We start from the raw sequence: 24,838 nt of genomic DNA, 5'->3' as shown, positions 1-24,838 counted from the left end.
TCACTCCAATATTCAAAAAGGGAGGTAGAGAGAAAACAGAGAATTATAGACCAGGAAGCCTAAGATCGGTAGTGGGGAAAATTCTTGAATCCATTATCAAGGACTTTATAGCGGAACATTTAGAAAGCAGTGGCAGGATCAGTCAGAGTCAGGATGGATTTATGAAGGGGAAATCATGCTTGACAAATCTGTTGGAATTCTTTGCAGATGTAACTAGTACAGTTGACAAGGGGGAGCCAGTTGATGTGGTATATTTGGACTTTCAAAAGGCGTTTGATAAAGTCCCACATAAGAGATTATTGTGCAAGATTAAAGCTCATGGGATTGGGGGAAGTGTATTGAGGTGGATAGAAAACTGGTTAGCAGAAAGGAAACAAAGAGTAGGGATTAATGGGTGCTTTTCAAATTGTCAAGCAGTAACTAGTGGTGTGCCACAAGGATTGATGCTGGGACCCCAGGTATTCACAATATATATTAATGATTTGGATGAGGGAATAAAATATAACATCAAAAAGTTTGCAGATGATAGCAAGTGGGATGGGAGGGTGAACTGTGATGAGGATGCAGAGATCCTGCAGCATGATCTGGACAGGTTGGGCGAGTGGGCAGATGCAGGATAATTTGGATAAGTGTCAGGTTATTTACTTTGGAAGTGAAAACAGGAAGGCAGACTACTACCTGAACAGTTATAAATTGGGAGAAGGAAGTGTGCAGCGGGAACTGGGAGTCCTTGTGCACCAATTGATGAAGGTAAGCATGCAGGTGCAGCAGGCGGCAAAGAAGGCTAATGGTCTGTTGGCCTTCATTGCGAGAGGTTTCGAGTACAGGAGCAGGGATGTGTTGTTGCAATTATACAGGGTCTTGGTGAGGCCACACCTAGAATAGTGTGCGCAGTTTTGGTCTCCTTTTCTGAGGAAGGATGGTCTTGCTCTCAAGGGAGTGCAGCAAAGATATACCAGACTGATTCCAGGGATGACGGGGCTGTCATATGAGGAGAGATTGACTTGGTTAAGATTGTTCTCGCTGTAGTTCAGGAGAATGAGGCAGGATCTCATAGAGTCTCATAAAATTCTAACAGGACTAGACAGGGAAGATGCAGAGAAGATATTCCCAATGGTGAGTGGGTCCAGAACCAGGGGTCGCAGTCCGAGGATTCAGGGTAAACAATTTTGGACAGAGATGAGGAGACATTTCTTCACCCAAAGAGTGGTGAGCCTGTGGAATTCATTACCACAGGAAGTAGTTGATGCTAACACATTAAATATATTCAAGTGGCGGCTAGATATAGCACTTGGGGGAGAATGGGATCATAGGTTATGGGAGAAAGCAGGATTAGGCTAATGAGTTGGATGATCAGTCACGATCGTGATAAATGGCGGAGCAGGCTCGAAGGGCCAATGGGCCTCCTCCTGCTCTTATCTTCTATGTATCTATGTATGTAAATGAGGCAGAGAGGCCATTCTAAAGCCAGTGACAGAACCACTTGCTTCGCCCAAAACAACATGCCCAGCACTAATCATTCACAGAAACCTCCACTGAAATGCTTCAGAGATGAAAATCGCTTATTGTCACAAGTAGGCTTCAAATGAAGTTACTAAGAAGAGCCCCTAGTCGCCACATTCCAGCGCCTGTTCTGGGAGGCTGGTACGGGAATTGAGCCGTGCTGCTGACCTTGAAGCATCTCTGAAGAGGTCAAACATCTAAATCTGGTGACCGACCAAAATAAGGAAGGTTAGCACCAAACACCGAGATTTTGTCAGGAACAGTCAGAGACAACGTCAAGGCAACGGAGAGTCAAGGCAGTGGCTAGAGTGCAACAACCTCTGAACAACTCATCTAACTGACTCTCCAAGCCCCACCTGCCTGCATATGACAAGAGTTTGAAAATTGCGCATTGGATTGATCAACCATTTCAGAACCCATCAAACTGGGGTGGCAGCAAGTCATTCCCAAATCCGAAGGACTGCCTAAGAAGAAATAGAGACTGGTGAGTATCATTTAATTTGAATTTATACAGCATTTCTTTGATATTTAGTGATTTATTTTATTTTAAAAGTTATTTTTACCAGGAATACACAATACTGCACGCGCACGGGGCAGTATTTCAACTTGCACATTGTTTTTCTGGGCAAGAAATGTCCGCAGAAACACAACTCCAGCTTTAACATTGATTCCTATGGGAACGTGCTATTAACTTAAAGTTGTTATTGTAAGGAACACAAGTACAAGTCTAACTGAGGACTTACTGTACAAGTTATTAAAATTCAGTGCAAACACATCTATCTAAAGTGGGCATATTTAAAGAATATAAGCTTACAGTATGCATATTCCATATTATGTATTTTTAATGCATTAATTTACAAATAAGGACACTGTTTGAAATAGTGAAACATCGCAAGATACAAATAAAGAGCTCAATCAAGTTCTTATTATTTTACAGTAACTACAAAAATCAAAGTTACAAAGAATTAGAAGGAAAAGGATAAAATGCTACAAATGTTAACTCCTTATTCCTTGATATGTTTAACATAGTATTTTTATTTCTTAAATTCAATGGAAAAATCATGAGCCCCAACAATCCCATGTGTGCCAAGAATTACACTAACAACCAATTTAAGATTATCAGTCAGGCTTGCAATGTAGCTCCACTTACGCTTGCTAGAAGCTTCATATATTCATATGCAGGGATCTGTACTGCAAGCAAAAGAAATGTGTCCAGACATTGTATTGTTTTTAATAAATACAAGCCTGGAGGTTGGGGTGGGTGGATTGGTGGGGGGGAGCAATCGCTCCCTTGACTAATCAGAGGAAACTTGTCAACCAATCTACAACCCTTTCTCATGTGGTCCATTTGAAATTTGGCATTCTTGCATCTATCCTGATGGGTATAAGACAAAAACCTTTGACAATATTTATCTCTTTTCCAAGCAATGGTCAAGTTCTGTGCTACCAAGTGACAAAGTGAAAAAATTGTATTTGAGGGTTTGCCTCTGAACTGAAGGCATATAAAAACAATTATATGAAAAGTGATACAGTGAAGCAAAGAATATAACCTGCTTGATTCACCTGAACGTAGGGGATCCTCATAAATCCATTCTGTTCTTGCGACATCAGTATGATCAATCTGCTTCCACATCTCATTGTTTAAAATTTCATCTTTTGAATTTAGCAGAAGCAGTATTTAATACACAATAAATAATGCCAAGACTTCAGGTTGCGGCGATGACCAACTAAGCCGCACGTTTTGGCGGCTCCAGCTCGAACGGACCTTCGGGCTCTTTTAAGAGCCCCAACGGGGAATTTTTTCGGGACGAAACCCGGTGTGGGGTGAGACAACAGGAGTCCCCCCCAACGAAAAAGAAAAATATTGGCGGCGGCGGCGGCCAGATCGTGAAGAATCCTCGAGGACAGGGGCAGAAGGAAAAAGGAGCAAGATGGCGGCGGAGAGAGCCCAGGCGACATGGGGGCCGGACCAAGACAAATTTTTGAGACGGTGTGTGGATCTGCTTAAGAAGGAGGTGCTGGCCCCGATGCTACAGGCAATTGAGGGGCTTAAGGAGGCACAAAAGACCCAGGAGTTGGAGCTCCGCGTGGTGGAACAGAAGGTGATGGACAACGAAGACAAGATCCTGGGCCTGGCGGTCAAAACGCAGACGCACGAGGCGCTCCACAAAAAGTGCATTGAAAGGATTGAAGTCCTAGAAAACAGATCACGGAGAAAGAACCTTCGGATCCTGGGTCTCCCCGAGGGAGTGGAAGGAGCGGACGGCGGGGCTTACGTGAGCACGATGCTACGCTCGCTGATGGGAGCTGAGGCCCCCTCGGGCCCCTTGGAAGTGGAAGGGGCCCATCGGGTCCCTGCGAGGAGACCAAAGGCGGGAGAACCACCTAGGGCGATGATCGTGCGATTTCACCGCTTCAATGACAGAGAGGTGGTTCTGAGATGGTCCAAAAAGGTACGAAGTAGTAGATGGGAGAATGCGGTGGTACGGGTGTACCAGGATTGGAGTGCGGAGGTGGCGAGAAGGAGGGCGAGTTTTAATCGAGCCAAGGAGGTGCTTCACAAGAAGGCGAAGTTCGGGATGCTGCAGCCGGCGCGACTATGGGTCACGCACGAGGAGAGGCATCACTACTTCGAAACGGCGGAAGGGGCATGGACCTTCGTTGGGGGCGAAGGGCTGGATCGGAGCTGGGGGACTGGTGTTGGAGGGGGAGTGACGGTGCCGATGTGTGTGGAGATGTGGATTGGGGGGCACTGGGGGGTGTGGGCGCCGGTGGGGGGGGGGGGGGGGGGGGGGGGGGGGGGGGGAGAGAGAGGGGGTGGGCATGGGCGGGGGATGGGGAGTGGGAGTGGGGCGGCGGGGGGAGCTGAGCCACAAGGGGCGGGACAACTATAGAGAACACGGGGCTTATTGTTCTTGTTCCTGCGCCAGAAAGATGATGGCGGGAAGATAGGCGCAAGGTAGATGGGAGTTCCCCACACGGGGGGGTCAAGGAGAGAGCGGGAGAAGCCGGGGTCAGTTGAAGTCAGTTGACTTTCGGAAGCAATATGGGGGGAGCAATCATGCTAGATGGGGATCTAGCGGGTGGGTGCGCGGAACCGGGACGTGGGACTGGCCTAGAGAGGGTGATGGTTAGTCGACACGGGAAGGGGGCAGGTAGCCCCCCCCAGTTCGGCTGATCACGTGGAACGTGAGAGGCCTAAATGGGCCGATTAAAAGGGCCCGAGTGTTCGCGCACTTGAAAGGACTGAGGGCAGACGTGGCTATGCTACAGGAGACACACCTGAAGGTGGCGGACCAAGTTAGGTTAAGGAAAGGATGGGCCAGGTGTTCCACTCAGGGCTGGATGCAAAGAACAGAGGGTGGCCATACTGGTGGGGAAACGGGTGTCATTCGAAGCTAGGAACATTGTAGCAGACAGCGGAGGCAGATGTGTGATGGTGAGTGGCAGACTGCAGGGAATGGAGGTCGTGTTGGTTAACATATATGCCCCGAATTGGGATGATGCGGGATTTATGAAGCGGATGCTGGGACGTATCCCGGACCTGGAGGTAGGAAACCTGATAATGGGGGGGGACCTCAACACCGTGTTGGACCCAGGGTTAGATAGATCTAGATCTAGGACCGGAAGAAGGCCGGCAGCGGCCAAGGTGCTTAGGGGGTTTATGGACCAAATGGGGGGAGTGGATCCGTGGCGATTTGTTAGGCCGAAGGCCAAAGAGTTCTCCTTCTTCTCCCATGTTCACAAGGTGTATTCCCGGATAGATTTCTTTGTTTTGGGAAGGTCACTGATCTCAAGGGTGGAAGGAACTGAGTATTCAGCCATAGCTGTTTCAGATCATGCCCCACACTGGGTGGACCTGGAACTAGGAGAGGAGAGGGAGCAGCGTTCACTCTGGCGACTGGATGTGCGATTACTGGCGGATGAGGCAGTCGGCGGAAGGGTGCGGGGATGTATCGAGAGATACCTGGAGGCCAATGACGACGGGGAGGTCCGAGTGGGAGTAGTATGGGAAGCACTAAAGGCGGTGGTCAGAGGAGAGCTGATCTCCATCAGGGCCCACAAGGGGAAAATAGAGGCCAAGGAAAGGGAAAGACTACTGGGGGAGATTTTGAGGGTAGATAAAGAATACGCGGAGGCCCCGGAGGAAGGACTATACAGGGAGAGGCGACGACTCCAGACGGAGTTCGACCTGTTGACCACAAGGAGGGCGGAGGCACAGAGGAGGAAGGCACAGGAGATGAGATATGAATATGGGGAAAAGGCGAGTCGCCTGTTGGCCCATCAGCTGCGAAAGAGGACAGCGGCGAGGGAGATAGGGGGAATTAGGGATCAAAAGGGAGCTACGGTGCGGAGAGCAGGGAAGATAAACGAGGTGTTTAAGACCTTTTACGAGAGACTTTATAGGTCCCAACCCCTGGAGGGAAAAGAGGAGATGCGGCAGTTTTTGGACCAATTAAGGTTCCCGAGGGTGGAGGAGCAGGAGGTGGAAGGCCTGGGGGCGCCGATTGGGGTGGACGAGGTTACCAAGGGGCTGGGGAACATGCAGGCAGGGAAGGCCCCGGGACCAGATGGGTTCCCGGTGGAATTTTATAGAAAATATGTGGACTTGTTGGCCCCGCTGCTGGTAAGGACCTTTAACGAGGCCAGAGAAGGGGGGACCCTACCCCCGACAATGTCGGAGGCGACAATATCGCTAATCTTGAAGCGGGATAAAGATCCGCTGCAGTGCGGGTCCTATAGCCTATCTCACTGCTAAATGTGGACGCCAAGTTGCTAGCAAAGGTGCTGGCAACGAGGATAGAGGATTGTGTCCCGGGGGTGGTGCACGAAGACCAGACAGGGTTCGTAAAGGGGAGACAACTAAATGTCAACGTGCGACGGCTATTAGGGGTGATAATGATGCCCCCAGTAGAGGGGGAGGCAGAGATAGTGGCGGCAATGGATACAGAGAAGGCATTTGATAGGGTGGAGAGGGAGTATCTATGGAAGGTGCTGAGGAGGTTCGGGTTCGGGGACGGGTTTGTCAGCTGGGTTAAACTCCTCTATGGGGCCCCAACGGCAAGTGTGGTCACAGGTCGGCAAAGGTCGGAGTATTTTCGACTATACAGGGGAAAACAGGGATGCCCGTTGTCCCCATTACTGTTCGCGTTGGCAATTGAACCACTGGCCATAGCGCTGAGAGACTCCAGAAAATGGAGAGGGGTGATTAGAGGGGCAGAGGAACACCGAGTGTCACTCTACGCGGATGACCTGCTGCTGTATGTGACGGACCCAGTGGGGGGGGGGGGGATGACAGAGGTCATGCAGATATTGAGGGAGTTTGGAGATTTCTCGGGATATAGGCTTAACATGGGAAAGAGTGAGCTTTTTGTGATACACCCTGGGGACCAGAGTAGAGGGATAGATGGCCTACCGCTAAGGAGAGTGGAAAGAAACTTCCGATACCTGGGGATTCAGATAGCCAGGAGCTGGGGATCCTTACACAGACTTAATCTGACACGACTGGTGGAACAAATGGAAGAGGATTTCAAAAGGTGGGACATGCAGCCGCTGTCACTGGCGGGCAGAGTGCAGGCAATTAAGACGATGGTCCTCCCGAGGTTCCTATTTGTGTTCCAATGTCTCCCTATACTGATCACTAAGGCCTTTTAAAAAAAAAATAGATAGGAGCATCACGAGCTTCGTGTGGGCAGGGAAGGCCCCGAGGGTAAGGAGGGGGTTCCTACAACGTAGTAGAGACAGAGGGGGACTGGCGTTGCCGAACTTGGGCGACTACTACTGGGCCGCCAATGTGGCGATGATTCGTAAATGGATGATAGAGGGAGAGGGAGCGGCGTGGAAAAGATTGGAGATGAAGTCCTGTAAAGGGACGAGTTTAAAAGCGCTGGTGACGGCGCCACTACCGCTCTCACCAAAAACATTTACCACGAACCCAGTGGTGGCGGCAACATTAAGTATCTGGGGGTAATGGAGGCGACAGAGGGGTGTGCTGGGAGCCTCGGTGTGGTCCCCGATCAGGAACAACCATAGGTTTGCCCCAGGGAGGCTGGATGGAGGATTCCAGAGCTGGCACCGGGTAGGAGTCAGGAGAGTGGGAGATTTATTTATAGACGGGACGTTTGCGAGCTTGGGCGCGCTTGAGGAAAAGTATAAGCTGCCCCGGGGAAATTTCTTTAGATATATGCAGGTGAGAGCATTCACGAAACAACTGGTGAGGGAATTTCCGCTGCTCCCGACACAAGGGATCCAGGACAGGGTGCTTTCGGGGGTGTGGGTCGGGGAGGGCAAAGTGTCAGAGATATACCGGGAGATGAGAGAAGAGGGGGAGGAGTTGGTGGGCGAACTGAAGGGTAAATGGGAAGAAGAGCTCGGGGAGGAGATTGAGGAGGGTTTGTGGGCTGATGCCCTAAGTAGGGTAAATTCCTCTTCCTCGTGTGCCAGGCTTAGCCTGATCCAATTTAAGGTGCTGCATAGAGCACACATAACGGGAGCAAGGTTGTGCAGGTTCTTCGGAGTGGAGGACAAGTGTGGGAGGTGCGGGGGAAGCCCGGCGAACCACACACATATGTTTTGGTTGTGTCCGGCACTGGAGGGGAGTGACGGGAGTGATCTCGAAGGTGGTGAAGGTCCGGGTCAAACCAGGCTGGGGGTTAGCTTTATTTGGAGTTGCGGATGAGCCGGGAGTGCAGGAGGCGAAAGAGGCCGATGTCGTGGCCGTTGCGTCCCTAGTACCCCGGCGTAGGATTTTACTCATGTGGAAGGAAGCGAAACCCCCCGGACTGGAGGCCTGGATAAACGACATGGCGGGGTTCATAAAACTGGAGCAGATGAAGTTTGCGCTGAGAGGATCGGCTCAAGGGTTCACCAGGCGATGGCAACCGTTCCTCGACTACCTAGCGGAACGTTAGAGGGAAGATAGATGACCAGCAGCAGCAACCCAGGGGGAGGGGGGAGGGAGGGGGGGTAAACTGTTGGGGTTTTTGGAGGGGGAGAGGGGGCGGGGGGGGGAGTATTACTTTGTGTTATTTGGTTAGTTTACCATGTTAGTTACACAATGTTATATTGCAGTTATCATGTTACTTGTATTTTTATTTCTTTGATTTGTAAGGGAAAAAATTGTGTTTGATATATATATATATATTTAAATAAAAAAAATAACGCCAAAACTAGGAAGAGGCTAAACTTAAGGGGATTCCTCTGGCTAATATTATTGAAAAGTTTACTCCCAAGATTTCACAGCAAACATTATTTACTGAAGGAGTGATTACAATGCAATGTCTGCATTGCATTAAAAGACAGATGGTTACATGGGGCTATGGGTACTTAGTATGTATAGCACTTCAGGTTATCTTTTCTTAATTTTTGAAATGTTTCATGTGAGAATAAAACATTCATGATAATTATGAGAATTATCCAGAGAGAGGTATTGAGCATAGGAGTGTAACAACATTCAATTAACGTCAGGAACACAAGGTGCTTCAATTTCAGATGAGCATTGTGTTAACTGCAAAGTGGTTTTGCGTCACATTAATCAACTTTCAGTAGCAGGGGAAGATCAAATTGAATCAAGTGTCTTGGTCTGACCTAACAGTGAAATGATAATCTTGTATTTTTGCTTCTGAATCAGGCCAAACCTTAACCCTGGACTTGCACCTCGCATGTAACTTACAAATGCATCCTTAAATTGAGCTGATGTAATCCAGAAAGGATGGGAGGTCTTGTGGTGCAGTGGATAGTATCCCTACCTCTAAGTGCTCAACGTTCGAGGGCTTCATGACGACAGAAGCTGTGTTCATAACAAGGGCAAACAGGTTGATTATCAATCTGTAAATCCTCCACTATGCTTTTGGCAGGCAGTAACAGCAGGAAAGTTTCTTGGTCAGCCATGCTTGATGTAGAATGGCACCCCTCAAGCTATAGCCTCTGGCAACAGGCTAGCAGTCTGTTCCAAGAAAAACAAGCTATGGAAACAGACATAAGCATCTGTTTTGTCTGCCTCAAGTGGCATTAGACATGGAAAAATCTAAGTGGAAGTCAAATCCAAAATGTTTGCTTGATGAACTGGTGGCATCTATTCTTTGAACAAAAATATTCAGTAGTATCTGGTCCCCAATCTGTAATAATCACCGGTTTGCCCCGGGAAGTATGGATGGGGGGTTCCGGATATGGCGGAGAGCAGGGATTGAGAAGATGGGGGAGATGTTTATAGAGGGGAGCTTTCCGAGTATGAGGGCGCTGGAGGAGATGTTTGGGTTGGCGAGGGGAAACTAATTCAGGTATCTGCAGGTGCGGGACTTCCTACGTAAACAGGTGTCAACCTTCCCGCACCTACCGCTAAGGGGGATTCAGGGCAGGGTAGTTTCCAGAGGGTGGGAAGGAGAAGGGAACGTCTCGGACATTTACAAGGAACTTATGGGGTCAGAGGAGACGCAGATCGAGGAGCTGAAACGCAAATGGGAGGAGGAGCTGGGAGGAGAGAGAGGATGGTCTATGGGCGGACGCGTTGAGTAGAGTCAACGTGTCCGCAACATGTGCCAGGCTAAGCCTGATACAATTTAAGGTCGTTCACCGGGCTCATATGACAGTGGCCCGGATGAGCAGATTTTTTGGGGTGGAAGACAGGTGTGCAAAATGTGCGGGAAGACCAGCGAACCATGTCCACATGTTCTGGGCATGTCCGAAGCTATGGGGAATTTGGCAGGGGTTTGCGGATGTCATGTCCACGGTGTTAAAAACAAGGGCGGCGCTGAGTCCAGAGGTGGCAATTTTCAGGGTGTCGGAAGACCCAGGAATCCAGGAGGAGAAAGAGGCAGACGTTCTGGCCTTTGCTTCCCTCGTAGCCCGGAGACGGATACTATTAGCTTGGAGGGACTCAAAGCCCCCAAAGTCGGAGACCTGGCTATCAGACATGGCTAGCTTTCTCTGTTTAGAGAAAATCAAGTTCGCCTTGAGAGGATCACTGTTAGGGTTCGCCCGGAGGTGGCAACCATTCGTCGACTTCTTCGTGGAAAATTAAAGGTGGGAGCTGTAAGGGAGGGATACATCTTTTGCACAATGTTTACAATTTCATGTACATTGGGTTTTTTTTAAATAAACATTTTATTGAGATATTTTTTGGGCATTGCAACAAAGAAGTTGATGAATGGTTGCCACCTCCGGGCAAACCCCAACAGTGACCCTCTCTCAAGGCGAACTTGATTTTCTCCAAGCAGAGAAAGCTAGCCATGTCCGATAGCCAGGACTCAATGCCACCCTTGTTTTTAATACCTTGGACATGACATCAGCAAACCCCTGTCAAAATCCCCTAAGCTTTGGACATGCCCAGAACATGTGGACATGGTTTGCTGGTCCTCCTGGACATTTTGCACACCTGTCTTCCACCCCAAGAATCTGCTCATCCAGGCCACTGTCATGTGAGCCCGGTGAACAACCTTAAACTGTATCAGGCTGAGCCTGGCACATGCTGTGGATGCGTTGACTCCACTCAACGCGTCCGCCCAAAGTCCCTCCTCTACCTCACCTCCCAGCTCCTCCTCCCACTTGCGCTTCAGCTCCTCGGTCTGAGTCTCCTCTGATCCCATATGTTCCTTGTAAATGTCAGAGAAGCTCCCCTCCCCTACCCATCCTCTGGACACGACCCTGTCCTGAATCCCCCTAAGCAGCAGGAGTGGGAAATTTGATACCCGTCTACACAGAAAGTCCCGCACCTGCAGATATCTTAATTTGTTTCCTCCCACCAAAACAAACTTCTCCTCCAGCACCCTTATACTCAGAAAACTCCCCTCTATAAACAAGTCCCCCATCCTCTCAATCCCCGCTCTCCACCATATTCGGAACCCCCATCAATACTCCCCGGAGCAAACCGGTGATTATCGCAGATTGGGGACCAGACCGCTGCTCCCACATGTCTCCTCCATTGCCCCCAGACTCTCAGGGATACCACCACCACGGGGCTGGTGGAGTACCGTGCCGGCAGGAACGGCAGGGGCGCAGTTACCGGCGCCCCCAAACTTGTGCCCTTGCATGAAGCCGCCTCCATACGCACCCATGCCGACCCCTCCCCCACCACCCAGTTCCTAATCATGGCTATGTTAGCCGCCCAGTAATAATTGCTAAAATTCGGCGGCGCCAGCCCGCCCTCTCCCCGACGCCGCTCAAGCATTACCCTCCTCACTCGCGGGGACTTGCCCCCCCACACAAAGCCCACAATAACTCTGTTGACCCGCTTAAAAAAGGACCGCGAAATAAAGATGGGGAGACATTGAAATACAAACAGGAATCTCAGGAGGACCGTCATTTTCACTGTTTGGACTCTCCCAGCTAGAGACAACGGGAGCGCATCCCTTCTCTGGAAATCATCTTTCATCTAATCCACCAACCGGTCCAAGTTCAATTTATGTTGCCGGTCCCAATCCCGCGCTACTTGAATACCTAGGTACCTGAAACTATCCCCAACCAATCTAAACGGCAGTTATCCCAGTCGCCTCTCCTGACCCGCAAACATCTCGCTCTTCCCCATATTGAGCTTATACCCAGAGAACCAGCCAAATTCCTCTAAAATTCCCATGATTTCTTCCATCCCCTCAATTGTATCCGAAACATTCAGGAGTAGGTTATCCGCATGAAGAGAGACTCTGTGCTCCACCTCGCGCCCCCCCCCCCCCCCCTCGCCCCTCCCCCCCGACCAACCCCTTCCAGCCCCTTGAGGCTCTCAGAGCAATTTCCAGCGGCTCTATAGCCAGCGCAAACAGCAGTGGGGAGAGGGGGCATCCCTGTCTTGTCCCCGGTGCAGTATAAAATAGTCCAAAGTCGTCCTGTTCGCCCGTACACTTGCCACCGGAGCCTTGTACAGCAACCTGACTCAGTCAATAAAGCCCCTCCCAAATCCGAACTGCCCCAAAACCTCCCATAAATAAACCCACTCAACCCGGTCAAAAGCTTTTTCCGCATCCATTGCGACCACTACCTCCACCTCCCTACTTTCCGGGGGCATCATGATTTAACATGGAAGGATTTAACAGCCTTCTCACATCGGCCACCAGCTGTCTGCCCTTAACAAATCCCGTCTGATCCTCCACAATAGCGTCCGGTACACAATCCTCAATCCTGGAGGACAAACCTTTGGCCAACAGTTTGGCGTCCACATTCAACAGGGATATCGGCCTGTAAGACCCACATAGCTCCGGGTTCTTGTCCCGTTTTAGGATAAGCGAAATCGTGGCCTGTAACATCGTCTGGGGCAGAACCCCTCTTTCCCTTGCCTCATTAAACACCCTCATCAGCACCGGTCCCAATATCCCGGAGACCTTTTTATAGAACTCAACTGGGTACCAGTCCGGTCACGGGGCATTACCCTCTTGCATGGCCTTCAGACCCTCCATTATCTCTTCCAACCCGATCGGGGCCCCCAGTTCTTCTACCAGCTCCCCGTCCACCTTAGGGAAAGTCAGCCCCTCCAGGAAGCGCCTCATCCCCACCGGCCCCGTAGGGGGTTCCGACCTGTACAGCCAGCTGTAGAAATCCCTAAACGCCTTACTCACCCCTGCCGAATCCCCAACCAAGTTCCCATCCCCATCAATAACTTTCCCTGTTTCTCTAGCTGCCTCCCTCTTTCTGAGCTGCTGTGCAAGCATCCTGCTGGCCTTCTCAACATGCTGGTAGATCGCCCCCATCGCCTTTCTGAGTTGTTCCACTGCCCTCCCTGTGGTTAACAAGCCGAACTCCACCTACAGCCTCCGCCGCTCCCTTAAAAGCCCTATCTCTGGAGTCTCCTGTCGACTTGTAGAATCTCTTTCACCACTCGGTCCGTCTCTGCCCTGTCTGTCCTGTCCGTGTGAGCCCGGATCAAGATCAGCTCTCCTCTCACCACTGCCTTCAGCGCATCACAGACCACCGCTGCTGAGACTTCCCCCGTATCATTTACCTGCAGGTAATTTTGTATGCATTTCCTCAGCCTCTCGCACACCACTTCGTCCGCCAATAGCCCCACGTCTAACCTACAATGCGGGCATTGATTACAATCTTTACTAACCTGGCCAACCCAGTGTGGAGCATGGTCTGAGATGGTAATCGCCGAGTACCCAGTCCACCGCCCCTGCCAGCAAGGCCCTACCCAAAATGAAGAAATCGATTCGAGAGTATACCTTATGTACGTGGGGGTAGGAGAACTCCTTTACCCTCGGCTGCCTAAATCTCCATGGATCCACCCCCCCCCGCCAATCTGCTCCATGAACCCTTTCAGTTCCCTTGCCATCGCTGGCACCCTGCCCGTTTTCGAGCATGACCGATCCAGGCCGGGATCAATAACTGTATTGAAGTCTCCTCCCATGGCCAGCTTGTGAGAGTCCAGGTCCGGAATCTTCCCCAACATCCTCTTTATGAATTCCACGTCATCCCAATTTGGCGCATACACATTAACCAGCACTACCTTCATCCCCTCCAGCTTACCACTAACCAGAATATATTGACCTCCCACATCTGAAACTATTCTGCCCACCTCAAATATCACCCGCTTATTAATCAAGATCGCAACCCCTCTAGTCGTTGTGTCCAGCCCCGAGTGGAAGACCTGACTGACCCAGCCTTTCCTCAATCTAACCTGGTCCTCTACTCTAAGGTGCGTCTCCTGCAACATTACCATGTCCGCCTGCAGTCCCCTCAGGTGCACGAACACACGTGCTCTCTTGACCAGCACATTTAGCCCTCGAACATTCCAAGTGATCAGCCTAGTTGCAGGGCACAGTGCCCCCCTGCCGATCAGCCAAACCGTTTCTTGGGCCCGCCTCCAGCCCATGCGCCGCGCCTCCTCCAGCCCGCCCCACTGCTGCACCCACCACCGACCTCCTCTCTGTCCCTCAACCGAAGTCCCTCCCTCGTCAGCAGACAACTACCCCCCTCCCCCCTAGCAACACCACTCTGAAACCTAACCCATACAGTAAACTAAACATATGCACATCCCCCACTGTGCTTCCGTGAGCTAGCTCCCCCAGCTAGCTTGGTGGCCCCCGCCCCAGGCGCCAAATGGTCTACCACCTATTGTTCCCTCCCTGCCGCCCCACCCCGCTCAGCTCATACAAACAAATTCCCTCTAACAATCCACACACAATCACCCAACTGAAAGAAAAACACCAAAATCCAAACAAGCACGTCTCCATCCCCCAAAAGTGCACATCAAAGCAAAAGGCATTGCCAACATTCACCAAAAAGAAAACCCGAACACGAGAAACTATTTCCCCACCTTCTTACACAGAACACAGCACAGAAGAGAGAAAAAACAAACCAATATAAGTCAAAATGTTACATCAAAGTTCAAAAGTTCTCAGTTCATCACCAGTCCTTTTCTTTTCGCGAAGTCCAGCGCGTCTTCGGGCACCTCAAAATAATGATGCTGGTCCTCATATGTGACCCAGAGACGAGCCGGATACAGCAGTCCAAACTTCACCTGCTTCTTGAAAAAGAGTGACTTAATTTGGTTGAAGCCTGCCCTTTTCCTGGCCACCTCCATACTCAGGTCCTGGTAAACCCGCAGGATACTGTTGTCCCACTTACAGCTCCGCGTTCGCTTGGCCCACTGAAGAATACATTCCTTGTCCAGGAACCTGTGGAATCTCACCACCATTGCCCTTGGAGGGTCCCCCGTTCGCGGCTTCCTCGCAAGCGCTCTGTACGCCCTGTCCATCTCCAAGGGTCGGGAGAACGTCCCCATCCCCAGCAGCTTCTCAAACATACCCGCTATGTATGCCTCAGCATCAGCTCCCTCCGACCCCTCCGGGAGCCCGACAATTCTTAGTTCTGCCGACGGGACCTATTCTCTAGGTCCTCCCCATTCTCCAGCAGCCTTTTCTGCTGGTCCCTCAGCATCCCCACCTCCAGCTCCACCGCAGTTTGATGCTCCTCCTGCTCAGCCAGCGTCTTCTCAACCTTCTGGATCGCCCGATCCTGGGCGTCCAATCTGTGTTCCAGCCGGTCAATTGACTCTTTTATCGGGTCCAGGCAGTCCCATTTCTGCTTGGCAAAGCCGTCCTGGATGACCTGCATCAACTGCTCCGTTGATCGCTGGGCCGACACACCAGGGGTCTGAGTTTCGGCCATGCTGTCTCCTGCTGCAGCTTCAGCCCAGCCCTCGCCTGTCTTCTTATTTCTGCCTTTTCGTGCCCTTCTGGTTCTCGTCTCCATACACCTATAACTGGAAAAGGTGCCCAATTGCCTCAGCCTTCGAATTTACAGTTTAAACTGGAAAAAAGTCCGGGGGGGGGAAAGGTCCAAAAGTCCAACCAGAGCGGGAGCCACCAAATATGCGACTTACTCCTTTATAGCCGCCACCGGAAGCCAGTTTCATGTACATTGTTTATTGTGTTGTTGTTTTAATACCAAAAAATACCTCAATAAAATGTTTATTAAAAAAAAACATTCAGTAGTAAAACATATTTCACAAAAAACTTAAAGAATGGAAACGGATTCTCTGTAATGGTCAGATTTTAAAAAAATAATACTGATCAAGTCACTTGGACACATTGAAAATTTACACAAGTGGTTGCAACAAATAAATCATTTTCCTTTCTAAATTGACTTTGATGAAACTTTTTGAATGTTTTTTTAAAAGTAATTTTTACAACACTGGTCGAGTAACAAAATTGTTTTCAATGCACTTGGATACAAAGTGTAAACAAGAATGCACAAAACCTTTTTTTTTTTTTAAATTAAAAAGCATTATTCTAATTCACAAGAAGAAAAGTCACTTTTTTTATTTTCAAGAAATGCCACTGAAGGTTCTCCCATGTATGTGTGTCCTGAGATACTGGAAATATTTGTTTCAATGCTCTGATCATCTAAAAATACACTTACTGTAACACTGGTATCTCTGGAGTGATCATCTCTTCAGCACCGTTGCTGCCAACAAATCTCGGCCGGAATCCTGCAATTTTCTCCTTTTGCTTTTAGGTAATCTTTCAATTAACTTGATTGTGTGAAAAGTGTTTTCTTCTCCCTTTTCTTGATTTGTCTTTATAAAAGACATATTTGGGCAATTTCTGAAATTAAAAGTGATTGCTGTGTTATAAAAGCATAAGTGACAGTCTTTAGATAAAACAGAGATGCTAAAAGGCATTTTTAAAAATAATTCATAAATTTCTCAACACAAATTACTTTCTGAAAGTTATTTACATCAAGTTACATTATCACATCTTGGAACCTTTGCAAGTGGGCCTACTGCTGCTCACTCAAGTCTGTCCAAATGCTACCTTTGCCTGTAATTGCTTTCAGTGTTTTCTGACCAGTAGAGACTACAACTGAAGTACTTGGAATAATTAATATTCTGTTTTGCTTCAGAGTTCATAATTAAAATATTGGAAACAAACCCCCCCCCCCAATCAATTAGCAAGCTATAATAAAATTAGATTAATTAAAAATCTTTAAAGTTTTGAAAAGTCTTCACATTTTTGTCGACTTGTAATTTCTTTGGAGTTAATTAAGCTTACAGCCAGATTAAATTTAGAGTATCCAATTCATTTTTTCAGGGTCCTCGGCACCGTGAGGCAGCAGTGCCAACCACTGCGTCACCGTGCCACCCCCACAGTCAGATTTTACTGATTAAATTATAACCATTCCACATTTTGTGCAAAAGCCAATATCTAGTTACGCAAATATACATGACATTTTCAAAAGCGGAATCTGCAAGATTATGAGTGGCATGGACAGAGTGGATAGTCAGATGCTCTTTCCTCGGGTAGGAGAGTCAAGTACTAGGGGACATTACCCTGGGGGAAAGTTTAGAACTGATGTGCGAGGTACATTTTTTTACACAGAGGGTGGAATGCGCTGTCTGGGGAGATGGTGGGAGCAGGTACGATAGTTTTAGGGGCATCTAGACAAATATATGAATAAGGTGGGAATGGAAGAATACTGACACTCTAAGTGAATACGGTTTTAGTTTAGGCAGGTACCATGGTCGGCGCAGGCTTGGAGGGCCGAACGGCCTGTTCCAGTCTTGTTGTATTGTTCTTTGATCAAGAATAAATTCAGTTACCATAAAGGAATTGGACCATAACTTTAAATCTTTATTTATTTAAGTTTTCTTCAATAACTTTTCTTTATTTTTTTTAAAGTTGGGTGCATTTTTATTCTGAGTGAAATAAATTATATATAGGTACAACTGAAAATAAAGTCTATTTATGCTTTGTGGGTTTGGAACCCACTGTTGCTTAGATTCATGAAATCACTAGGGAAAAGAGACACCCACAGGAATACTTCTGTATTGCATACTGTAACATTTATCTAAATTCCACACGTTTACATCGACAGCAATAGATTTTATTTTGACAATGTATCATGATTTAATACAGTATTATCAAAGGTAAGGAGTTAAAATCACTTGCAGGATGTATATGTAACACAGGTTTCCTAAATCATTTGAAATAAATCACACTGTTGAGTAAAACACATTAATTGAAAAGTGTTTTCATAAAATTGTGTTTGTACCGCTCTCACATTACATATTCCATCCACAGTATAAGGTTTAAAGCATCCTTTAATAAGAACAAGGAGCTTAGCTATTTGAATTAGGAAGAAGTTGCAAACTGATCTTGTGATGTGGTCTTGCTCTCACCCCAATGCAGCTTGTACTTCGATAACGCCACCAGGGGCAGTATTATCCACAAGCTTAAAATGATGAAAACATTAACCCTCCAGTTACTTTTCCAAAACTAAACTCAAATATTTCAACTTCCATTCTAAAAAGGATATTCATACTCTGGTTTGTTATGGCTCTTGTACCCAAGACACCACCAGAATGACAAAAACATATTAACATTAAACTTTTGACTAGTTAGGAAACAGCAAGGAGCAATACAAAAATAAATCTACTGCTACATTAGTTTTATTTCTGCAAAAGTAATAAACAGGACTAAACAACCCTTAGTCACCATCATTTCAATATTCTTTGAAGAAACATATTTGATTAACCTCTTTTAACATATATCTGATTCGACATTGTTCTATTTTACAAAAACACAAATTAAATAACTTATTAGCCTGCCACTAGATGGCTGCATTGTAGATAAGCTGGTATAAGGTTAGCTTGGATGTAACAGCTGTGGTGAACTCTTAAACGTTATGAAGCTACAGCCTGCAGCCTCTATGTTCTGTAACTTAGAATGGTACGCATATTGTTTTTCAGACAGTGTGCAGCATGTTACCAGCAGAGGGTTCTGCTAGATAATATGAACAATCTCACTCACAGATTATCAACATTCAAGTCAGAATTACAGCAGACATTACAAATCAACAAAGGAAAATTCTTAATTAGGGACTTTATAAATCATCATTTAACAGCTTTAGATGCACTTTCCTACTGGTCTCACTTTAATCTGGCTCAGAAAATTGCCAGATGTCATTATGTACTACTGTGCTTAGTTTTAAAAAAAAATTTAGTGTACCCAATTAATTTTTTTTCCAATTATGGGGCAATTTAGCATGTTCAATCCACCTACCTTGCGCATCTTTGGGTTGTGGGGGCGAAACCCACGCAAACACGGGGAGAATGTGCAAACTCCACACGGACAGTGACCCAGAGCCGGGATCGAACCTGGGACCTCGGCGCGTGAGGCAGCAGGGCTAACCCACTGTGCCACCGTGCTGCCCTGCTGTGCTTAGTTGAGTATTTCTTTGGTTTTCAAATTGTTTTGGCATTCTTGCATGCTTCCTGGACAACAGAAATCCTCAGCTGATTGTTTCCTATCTGATAAAGCCTGACAACACAGCTGTGAAGTGCAGCCAATCTTGCTACACCGTGAAAACACAGCAATGCCCATCCTCCCCACCCCGACCCTATTACCTGTACATTCTGAGAACAGAAAAAAGTTGAGTTAAATGAATTGAAATTTTCCGATGTATTTTCAACAGAAATGAAATGACTTTGAATTCTTAAAGATGTATGAAGAAAAACTATAACACCGCTTATCCAACTTTATTTTTAAGTCACCTTTCTTAATATATTTTCCTTTGGTTCAGCATCCTAAGAAGCTCTGTGGGACGTTTTTCTACATTAAAGGCAGAATAATATATAGTATATCGTGTGAGTGTGCGCAAGAGGTTATTGTTATTAACAACAATTTTGAGTTTATTAGAAAAACCCAGTATCTGAAGAGGGGATTTCATTAAAATCCAGCATTTTAGAACAGAAATTATCAACATCTTGAATGCAATATGCAGTTAAGCGATTGTGGTATTGGTTGTAGACAGTACAATGAATCCATAACAGGCATGTCTACCTGTAGAAGTCGAGTTGTTTCGCAATTTGGGAATTAGTCGTACTTTTAAAACAAACTTTCACACTTTTTGCGATCCTTGAAGAACAGAAAACCTGTTACAGCAAATAAGGAGTGGAGAGATATCCAATGTTGAAATGTTGAGGAGAATATAGGATGTGAACAGACTGTGCTTAGCTCTGATATTCTCACAACTGTGTAACCCACCGGTTTTTCATAAAAGCAAAATATTGCTTTGCTGGAAATTTGAAGTAAAAACAAAAATTGCTAGAAAAATTCAGAAGTTCTGGCAGCATGTAAGGAGAGAGAAACAATTAACGTTGAGTCTGTATGACTTTTCAAAATGGTTTTTATACTGCTGAAGAGAGGGATTGGAGCAAAATAAAAGGTCTGGGATAGGTGGGGGCTCAGGAAAGATCTCTCCCTGACCTTTTTGCTCCACACCCTCGCTACCAATATTTCATGACTGTCGAGGTTCACCGGTAAAGATTAGCAGAGTCTAACTAACTCTACAAGAAACTAACACGTTTGGGACAGGAGAAATTGAAAGGTGAGCAGAAAGAGAGCAATATAGCATACCATGTAATTTTAAATACCTTTGATTTCTTTAGATCATGTCACTGCACTTAAGTAATGGAACTCTAGAACATTGTGTAAAATGAGAATGCAGAGATGCTTTCAGAAATGGAGGAAAAAGATCACCTCTATCTAGGATACTAGGACACGGAGGATTCTCAGCAGTACTGTTACAGAAGCCAACAGATCTCTTGCATGTAGAAACGTCATTCTGAACACTAAGAATATAATCTACAAACCAGGTGACACAAATTTACAATTTGTACACTTATAAAGTTCAGGCAAACAAGGGACGAGTAACACAGTAGCTATGTCATTGAACTAAATAATCAGGCCCTGGACTAACAACTGAGACACATGTTCAAATCCCATTATGGCAACTGGGGAATTTAAATTCAGTTAATTAGATAGACAAGGAATTTTTAAAAACCTATCAGTTGTGGCGACCATGCAACTACTGCACTGTCATTAAAAAAAAACATCTGGTTCTCTAATGACCTTTAGCGGATGAAATCTGATGTCCTTAAAAGGCCTGGCCTATACATAACTATATAGGTCACAGCCTCGCAAGCCACTCAGCTATTAAGGCAGCACACCATCATTTTCTCAGCAGCGGTTAAGGGTGGGCAATAAATGCTGGCCTTGGCAGCAACTCTCAAATTCCATAAATAGATTTTTTTTAAATCCTGAAAAAACGTACTTGCATACTGCCTTATTACATTTGAATTGCAGTGATTTATGTAGGTAAACAAGCACATCACTTAGAAAATCTTTTCATCTTAATTTTAGTTTAATTTAAATAACCAGTCTGGCCTTTTTAAACAAAAATCTAGAAGACAAATTCCAAGTGAGCTGCTAAATCAAAACAGATGTTTTTGGAGGAAATCATACAAAACCTAGCCTTTGAATAGTTGACCCATGAAAGATTTCTCAGGGTTTAAATACAGAGGAAGCATTTAATTCACCCAACCAAATGGGAAGTGCAGGTGGCTATGTATACTTTGATTGCGATCAGAGAATTCTCAAGTCTAATGTTTTTTCTCAGCAGGAGGTAGTGAAAACCTTTTTTTCAATCTGGTAAAAAGGCAACTCTGAGTTACACTTCTCTATTAACACCGAACAAGCAACATTACTTCATCTTTAAAAGAACACTTCTTGAGACTTGATCATCCATCACTTTCCTTGCAAAAAAACAATCTTAATTTTATTCATAACTAACAAAACGTATTATTTAAAAACAGAAACATGTGTTAACTCTAGCAATACATGTCTTTTTTCCAAATTAATACTCAATATTCACACATTTTATCAAATGACAACCTAGCTTCGAAACTATGGTTTAACAAATTGTTAAGAATAGTTTAAGGTTCACTCCCAATTGGTCATCAATTATTTCTTTAGGAACAGTAAAATTAGTGTATTATTCAAAAGATTTCAACACTGATTTCCTATTATACGTAGACAACACGCAGCTCTCATCAAGCATTGCATAAAAAGTTATGATTCCTGAATGGAATACCAAGAACCTTTTTGCTTACATAAAATACTGCAGCTGCAGACAAAAATGCTGTTTCATTTATGCTTTTTAAATTATCTAAGTGACTTTACACAGTAAGCAAATGTTGAAACCTTAGTATGATCTTCAAGCTTGCACATGACACCATAAAGTAAACTGAATATGATACTTTCAGTATAAAATTGGAACCATCAGCATAATTTTAATGGAACTCCAGCAGGTTGTGCAAATTCTATACTTAAGTTGCTGACTAGATTATAAAAATGTGAGAAAACCAAAATGGAGAAGGCTTTTTGATTAATCCAAATGCCACATGCATTTCTCAGCCCCCTTTTTTCAATCCACACATTTGTCGCACATCTCCTCACTTGTAACTTCCTAATTTTTCATTTGTATCCTGTATATTAATTTTTTGTATCAACTTTCCCCAATCACCTTTGTCACGTGCCTCATAATTTGCCACATAAATTTTAAAACATATGCGTCTTTGCAAACTTATCTTCAAAAACATTAGACATACTTCTGTTCCACTTGGATGGTGGCTAAAATTTTAGTCGTGATACCAATATGCTTTCGACAAACTTTTTTTTTTTTTAAAACAATTTAATTGAGGTATTTTTGACATTGTAAACAGTTACAGAAATATGCAAACACCAACGGAAAACCAACACTTCAACCAAACCATAATGCACATACCCACTCCTCTCCCGTCAACACTACCCGCCTATTTATCCCTCCTACTCTACTCTTTCCCCCCCCCCCCACCCGCTGACATTTACTCTCCCGCGAAGAAGTCGATGAATGGTTGCCACCTTCGGGCACACCCCAGTACAAGATCCCTCAAGACAAACTTGATTTTTTTCCATACCCAGGAAACTTTAATATCCAAAAGACATAGTTCGGTCTTTGGGGGATTTTGAGTACCTCCATGCCAGCAGTATTCGCCGCCGGGCTATCAGGGAATCAAAGGCCAGAACATTGGCCTCTTTCTCCCCCTGGACTCCAGGGTCTTCCGAAACCCCAAAAATTGCACCTCTGGACTCATCACCACCCTTGTTTTCAGCACCCGGGACATAACCCCTGCAAATCCCTCCCAGTACCCCTTAAGCTCAGGGCATGCCCAAAACATGTGAACGTGGTTCGCTGGTCCTCCCGCGCATCTAGTGCACTTGTTCTCTCCCCCAAAGAATTTGCTCATCCGAGCCACCATCATGTGGGCCCGGTGAACGACCTTAAACTGAATCAGGCTGAGCCTGGCACATGTTGCGGTTGAGTTTACGCTACTCAGGGCTTCCGCCCATACCCAATCTCCCCGCCGAGCTCCTCCTCCCATTTGAGTTTCAGTTCCTCCGTCTGGGACTCTTCCCCCTTCATGTGCACCATGTTCGAAACCCTCCATCCATGTTCCCGGGGGCGAATCGATGGTTATCACAAATTGGAGCCCAGACTGACGCACCCACCTCCCCTGCATGCTTTCTCCACTGGCCCCAAATCCGCAGGGCCACCCCCACTACCGGGCTGTTGGAGTACCTGGCCGGCGCAAGCGGTAGGGGAGCCGTGACCAGGGCTGCCAAACTGGCGCCCCTGCACGAAGTCGCCTCCACCCACTCCCAGATAGACCCCGTACCAACCATCCACTTCCTTATCATAGCTATGTTAGCCGTCCAGTTGATCAGATTCGGCAATGCCAGTCCCCCCTCGCTGCGGCTCCGTTCAAGCATCGCCTTCCTCTCCCGTGGGGATTTTCCCGCCCAGACAAAACTCATGATGATTTTGCTGGTCCTTTTGAAGAAGGACCATGGGAAAAAGATCGGAAGGCACTGGAAGATGAACAGAAATCTAGGGAGGATTGTCATCTTTACCGTCTGCACCCTCCCCGCAAGTGACAGCGGGAGTGCATCCCATCTCTGAAACTCCCTCTTCATTTGTTCCACCACTCTAGTCAAATTTAACTTATGTAACCTGCCCAAGACTCATGCCATCTGTATCCCCAAGTACCGGAAACTTTCCCCAAACCAGCCTAAATGGCAGCTCCTTCAGCCTATTCTCCTGGCCCCTTGCCTGCACTACAAACATCTCACTCTTGGCCATATTTAATTTGTACCCTGAGAACCGGCCAAACTTCCTCAATGTTTCTAGTATATTTTCCATCCCGGCCAGTGGGTCCGACACGTACAGGAGCAGGTCATCCGCATAGAGAGAGACCCTGGGCTCCACTCCCCCCCCTAGTCATTCCGTTCCACACCTTTGCAGCTCTCAGTGCAATCGCCAACAGTTCTATGGCCAGCACGAACAGCAACAGGGAGAGTGGGCTTCCTGTCTGGTCCCGGGATGTAGTCTGAAGTAATCGGACATCATCCTGTTCGTCCTTACGCTAGCTTTGGGGCCTGGTACAATAGTCTGACCCAATTAACCAGTCCCCCCCCCGAACCCAAACCGCCTGAGTACCTCCCACAAATAGTCCCACTCCACCCGGTCGAAGGCCTTCTCAGCGCCCATTGCCACCACTACCTCCACCTCCTTGCCCATCGGGGGCATCATAATCACATTAACCAATCTTCTCAAGTTGGCTGTCAGCTGCCTGCCTTTCACAAACCCTGCTTGGTCATCCCCAATCACCTCCGGTACGCAGTCCTCAATTCTAATCGCCAGGACCTTGGCGTCCACATTGATCAGGGAGATTGGCCTGTATGACCCGCAGGATTCCAGGTCCTTGTCCCGCTTTAATATCAGCGAGATGGTGGCTTGCGACATCGTAGGAGGCAGGGTCCCTCTGTCCCACGCCTCATTAAAAACCTTAGTCAGGACCGGTCCCACTATCTCCGAGAACTTTTTGTAAAACTCTACTGGGTATCCATTCGGTCACGGGGCTTTCCCCGACTGCATGGCCTGTAGGCCCCCCCAGTACCTCCTCCGCTCTAATCGAGGCCCCCAGCTCAACCACTAGTCCTCCTACTACTTTTGGGAAGGTTAGTCC

At 46.9% G+C, this 24,838-nt stretch overlaps 1 protein-coding gene across 2 annotated transcripts in view; it reads right to left on the bottom strand.

The window, feature by feature from the left end:
- LOC140389958 (cohesin subunit SA-1) overlaps positions 1 to 24,838 on the bottom strand; it is a 307,419-nt gene that overhangs the window by 94,981 nt on the left and 187,600 nt on the right. For both annotated transcript variants that reach the window (XM_072474665.1, XM_072474666.1), the window contains exon 2: positions 16,351 to 16,535. In XM_072474665.1, the coding sequence (XP_072330766.1) occupies positions 16,351 to 16,379 (29 nt within the window). In that variant the 5' untranslated portion in view covers positions 16,380 to 16,535. The remainder of the gene's footprint in view (positions 1 to 16,350; positions 16,536 to 24,838) is intronic.

The sequence above is a fragment of the Scyliorhinus torazame genome, chromosome 14 (assembly GCF_047496885.1).
Source record: "Scyliorhinus torazame isolate Kashiwa2021f chromosome 14, sScyTor2.1, whole genome shotgun sequence".
Lineage (NCBI taxonomy): Eukaryota > Metazoa > Chordata > Chondrichthyes > Carcharhiniformes > Scyliorhinidae > Scyliorhinus > Scyliorhinus torazame.
The sequence above is the reverse complement of the archived record's forward strand: the minus strand, read 5'-3'. Positions and strand labels throughout refer to the sequence as shown.